This window comes from Tupaia chinensis, unplaced genomic scaffold (genome assembly GCF_000334495.1).
Source record: "Tupaia chinensis unplaced genomic scaffold, TupChi_1.0 Scaffold000078_1, whole genome shotgun sequence".
In the NCBI taxonomy this organism is placed as follows: domain Eukaryota; kingdom Metazoa; phylum Chordata; class Mammalia; order Scandentia; family Tupaiidae; genus Tupaia; species Tupaia belangeri.
In genome coordinates, this window is record NW_006159539.1 from 264,635 (window position 1) to 269,608 (window position 4,974).

The 4,974-nt window shown below is 64.4% G+C and overlaps 1 protein-coding gene across 1 annotated transcript in view; it reads right to left on the reverse strand.

The window, feature by feature from the left end:
* Nucleotides 1–528: 528 nt before the first annotated feature.
* The window catches only part of CSPG4 (chondroitin sulfate proteoglycan 4), a 42,262-nt gene continuing 37,816 nt past the window's right edge, over nucleotides 529–4,974 (reverse strand). Inside the window, 1 exon segment of the mRNA XM_027768897.1 lies at nucleotides 529–4,929. Coding sequence (XP_027624698.1) covers nucleotides 3,347–4,929 — 1,583 coding nt within the window. The 3' untranslated portion in view covers nucleotides 529–3,346.

The window sequence follows — 4,974 nt, forward strand, 5'->3', positions numbered from 1 at the left end:
GGCCACAGGAGGCCCTCCCGGGAGCTGACGCCCTGTAGGACAGCAGCCAGCAGTTAAATGCTGTTGTTCACCGCGGCGACTGTGGGACTGCAGACACGAGGCAGCTGGGCCTGCTCAGCCCTTGCTGCAGCATGGCTGCCCCTTGGGAAGATCCCACATTGAGATAAAGGAGTCGCTGACCCCTGGCTCAGCACGCCGGGCTTCCCCCCCCACCCCCCAGGGTTACGGGAGGGTTGGGAGCTCTAACGGGCATGTCAGGACTCTTCAGGAAGGGCTGCATGGGTTCCTAGCTGCGTCTCCCTTGGCGTTTTGGGCACCAGATGCCCTGGCCAGCCTGACTGATCTTAGCGGTGACTCCACAGGGAGGGCATTTGCTGAGAAGGGGTGTGGTGGGAATCCGGCTGTTAAATGCTGTCGTTCACCGCGGTGACGGTGGGATTGTGGACACGAGGCAGCTGGGCCTGCTCAGCCCTTGCTGCAGCACGGCTGCCCCTTGGGAAGATCCCACATTGAGAGAAAGGTCCGGAATCATCAGGACCTAGAGGAAGATGCCAGCACCCCTGGCAGGTTGGGCAAGGTCAGGATGGGGACTTCTCTGGCTTCCCATTGGAGGAGAAGTGTCCCAGCTCCTGGGTTCCAGTGCTGCCATAGCAGCCCCACTTAAAGGGCCAGCCCCTAGGGTGAGAAGAGCTCAGAGCCCCTTCTTTAGCACCTGAGAGGCCAGACCATTTAGGGGGAGCTGGGGCCCAGAGCTCTGGGCTCTCCCGGGAACACCTTCCCACCCCTGTGGATTTGTTGTCCAACTCTGCTGTCAGCTTAGGTCCCTTCATGGGCGGGCCCTTTAGCTCCACACGACCAGCTCGTGGGAGCACATCTCCCCGGGTCTGTGTGCATGTGTGCGATGTATGTAGGCAGGTATTTATGTCATGCGTCCAAAGGTCATGCATGAACTTGTTTGAGTACACAACTATGTGCACACGTGTATATGTGAGAAGAGGCTCAGAAGCCCCCCCAGTGTCCCTGGACCTGGTGCACAGGTCTGCCCTGTTTGTGGTGCCTGGGAGGAGCTGGCTCCTTAAAGGAAGGGGATGTGACTTACTCTGTAAAGTGGGGAGCTGCCCCTCAAGCCTAGGGTGTATAACTAAACAGGACAAGGGACTTACGCACACCAAGGCCCCACCCTGAGACTGGACTCTGGGCTCTGCTATGCTGGTGAAGGCCCTCCCTCAGGTCCTGGCAGACACCACAGGCTTTGTGGAGCCAGTGCGATGTCGGCCGGTGCCCGTTCTCGGGGGCCAGGGCAGGCCTGGCCGGGCTGTATGAACAGGAAGGGTCTCTAGTCCTCTGGGGAAACCAGAGAGGAGGCCAGATCCGGCCTGGCAGGTCTTTCACCCACATCTCACCTTACACTTTCAGGGAAAGGTCGCCTTGGGTGGAGACTGGCCCCAGGTGTCAGGCCCTGAGCTCCGGGGAGGGGCAGGGCACAGTGTGGGCGTGGCGTTGACAGCCCTAGCAGGGTCCCTGTATAAGCTGGCCCTGGGGTGCTGGAGAGGCCAGGCTTGTCCAAGGGAGCTGGGTGTGGACTGCTCGGGGTACAGGGGCACCTCTGGGGACCCCAGCCGCCCTCCCTAGGGCAGCGCTTTTCTGTGTGGCAAGAAGAGCCTTGGTGGCTGGCCCGACAGGCCCCTCCCCTCGTGACCCCCAGCTTCCCTCCAGCCTCGGGCCCTCTCAGCAGAGATGCAGCTGGACCCGAATTTCCTGCCTGAAGCCTGACAGTGGAGGAAGACCAGGAGCTGGGAAGCTGAGGGCAAAGGGCCTCACAGCGAGGGACGGTGGGGAGGGCTCTCTTGCTCTGTTGCTGGTTCAAATGCTGCAGATGTCGGGGCGCAGGGAAGGGCTGACTCTGGCCCCCAGATACAGGTCAGCTGCCAAAGGCTGGCTGGAGCTCTGCGTCCCGGCGCTCAGACTCCGCACATGTCTCTCCTGTCCTGACGTCCCCTGCCTTCAGGGCCAGGCACGGCCTCTGGGACGCAGAATCTGCCTCTGTTGTCTCTGACCCACGGATGGATAGGGCTAGCGAGTAGTGGTTCCTTGGCAACTCACAGAAGGGCCTGGGGACCCCAAGCCTTCCCACTGTCACCCTGGCTGCTCCAACCACTCCAGAGGTGGGTGGGAGACAGGTTTCCGGAGGCCAACACCCAGGCTGGGAGTGTTACTTTTATTTTTTTCCCAAAAGTCCTGGCAGAGGACTCGCCTATCTCTATTACACCGGGCTTTGGTCCCTTCTCCTAGCTGCCCACCAGGAGGGGACAGAGGAGACCTGGGAGGAGAAACGCAGGCCTTGCTTGGCCCTGGAGGCATGGCTGATGGCCTGCCGCAGGGCGTGCAGGCCGCTGTGGATTCGGGCCCGGTGGGCAGACACAAGCACCACACGGCTGTCCAGGGCCCCGAAGCACCATTTATCCTGGCTCCACCGAGCCGGCGCCCCCCACTGCCACCCCTGGTCCTCAAGGCAGCACAGGCGCTGCAGTAGCCCTTGGCCTGAGGTCGTCCACACTCCCCAGCCTGGCCTACTCCAGGACCACCAACCGATGCTCGCTCAGCCCTCGGCCCATCACGAGGGAGGGACCCAGGAAATGAAGTGGCTTCAGATTGTCCTCCGGCCCACACCCCAGGGCCCCGTCAGCCCCACGAGCTGAGCACCATGCCGAATAGCTTCCTTGCAACCTCCCTTAAATAAACCCATCCCCAGGCAGCCCCCCCACCCTGCACCCTGAATATATTATTCCATTGGCTTATGCCTTCCAGAGAGCAAAGGGGCTCTCTCTTCCTGTCCTCTGCTCCAGGGAGTACCGTCTTCCTAGAAAAACAATTTCCCTCAACTCCAGGGCAGAGATGAAGGGAGGCCTTGGTTGGGGTGGAAATGCCAGGATCCCCCAGCCCCATTCCCACTCCTCCCCTCCCCGGAGCACTCTCTTCTCCTCGCCCTCTTGGCAGCCTGGGTCATGCAGGACTCTCTCAAGGTCACGGACCCAGAACCAGAGCCCCGACCCGTCTAGAAGGGTACCTTGGCTTTGACAGCTCATACCAGCTCCGGGGGCTGGCTTTAAGCTGGCCTCTGGCCATGGCCTGCAGTTCTCCAAGCTCCAGTGGGCTGAGGGTGACAGCAGCTATCAACTCCACGCTGTCTGGGGCCCCCGGGACCATCTCCCAGCACACGCCACCCTGGTGTCTCCAGGTCTCCCGTTCTGGGAGACTCAGACAGCACCAAGGCATGGAAGTAACGGAGCTGGAATGTGGGTGAGCCCGTCCCTGGTCCGACTGGCATCTGGGCCCAGGCCAGGTCTCACACCCAGTACTGGCCGTTCTTGAGGGCGGGGTTGGGTGTCCGGCAGAACTGTAGCAGTTCGGGGTCAGCTGGGCCTCCAGGCAGGGGCCCCTGGCCAGGCACGGTGGTGAGTGGGATGGCCTGGCCCGGCTCCACCTTGCGGAAGGTCTCGGCGTCGCCGGCCACGCCGTTGCGGGGCTTGGCGGTCAGGACCTGCACGTCGTGCTTGCCCGTCTTGTTGCGCTTGCGGAGGTAGAAGAGCAGCGGCAGGAGCAGCGCCAGGAGCAGGAGCAGCAGGCACACGGGGAGGATGACGCTGAACATGTGGGCCTCCAGGAAGCCCAGGAGGCCGCCCCTGGCTGCTGTGGGCCCGGGGCTGGACGCGGCCGGGCCTGGCTCTCTGGTGGGTGTGCTGCTGCTGGGCTGCTCTGCCTCGGTCCGAGCGGCCTCGGGGACGCTGAGCAGGGCCACGCCGTAGGGCCAGGCTGCATTGTACGGCTCAGTGGCGAAGTCCAGCGAGGCCACGGCTGGCGGGACGCCCTGCGCCCACAGCTCCAGGATGAGGCTGTCCCGCTCTGGGCCTGGGGCCTTCCCCTCTGGCCCACCCACCTCCAGCCCCAGCGCCCCCTTCTCGAGGTCCCGCTGAGTGAACTGCTCCACCAGCTGACCAGCCCTGGGCTCCGTCCTGGTCCGGGCCATGAGGACCACGCGGCCATGCCGGGGCCCTGCCAGCAGTCGGAAGCGGGGCACACTGCCTGTGCGGTTGGCCAGCTCGCTGGCATCCAGGATGGTGGGGTCCAGGCGCAGCGTGGCACCCTGCGGCCACGGACCCCCTGCCCACACGTGTAGCAGGGCCTTGACGGTGACGTTCACTACGGCTGAGGCATTGGCGCCCCTGGCCAGCGCCAGGATGCAGAAGTGATCGTGAGAGGAGGAGAGGTTGGTGAAGGCGAAGACCACCTCCCCCTGGTCTATCTGGTGCTGGCTGAAGGCCAAGGCGGGCTGCCCGCCCACCAGGAGGTGCCCGTACCGGGGCCTCTGGGTGACACGGTAGTCTGCATCCTGTTCCTCCCGATCGGAAACCACGTGGAGCTGCTGCCGGCTCAGTGGGGCATGCCCCTCGGCCTGGGGCACCTCCAGGGCTGCCCGCAGCTGCACCTCGATGGCGGATGGCAAGACGTCCACGGCCAGGGCCATGGGGAGGGGTGGGCTGGCTCCGTCAGATACGCTCAGCTGGAAGATGCACGCCACGCTGCTGCCGTTGGCCACGAAGGCCAGCCGCCCGGCATCCACGTCGGCCTGTGTGAAGTGGGTCACGGGCCCTGGACTGCCTTCCGCCAGGCTCAGGAAACCATTGTGGGGTGCCCGCTGCACCTCATATTCGATCTCCCCAGGACCCGAGTCTGGGTCCACCACGCTCAGCTGGGCCCGGGAGACGGGGGCACGGGAGCCGCGGGTGAGCCGGAGGGGGACGGAGGCCTGTGGCCGGGGTGGCTGCTCATTCACATCCCGCACCGTGATGGGAAAGGCCTCTGAGGTCTGGGGTCCCACCACGGGGGCCCCTGCTGGCCCTTGGAGGTGGGCGCGGAAGCGGAAGCCGTCTGGCTGGGGGTCCCCCCCGCCGTGGGCAAACAACAGCGGGCCCC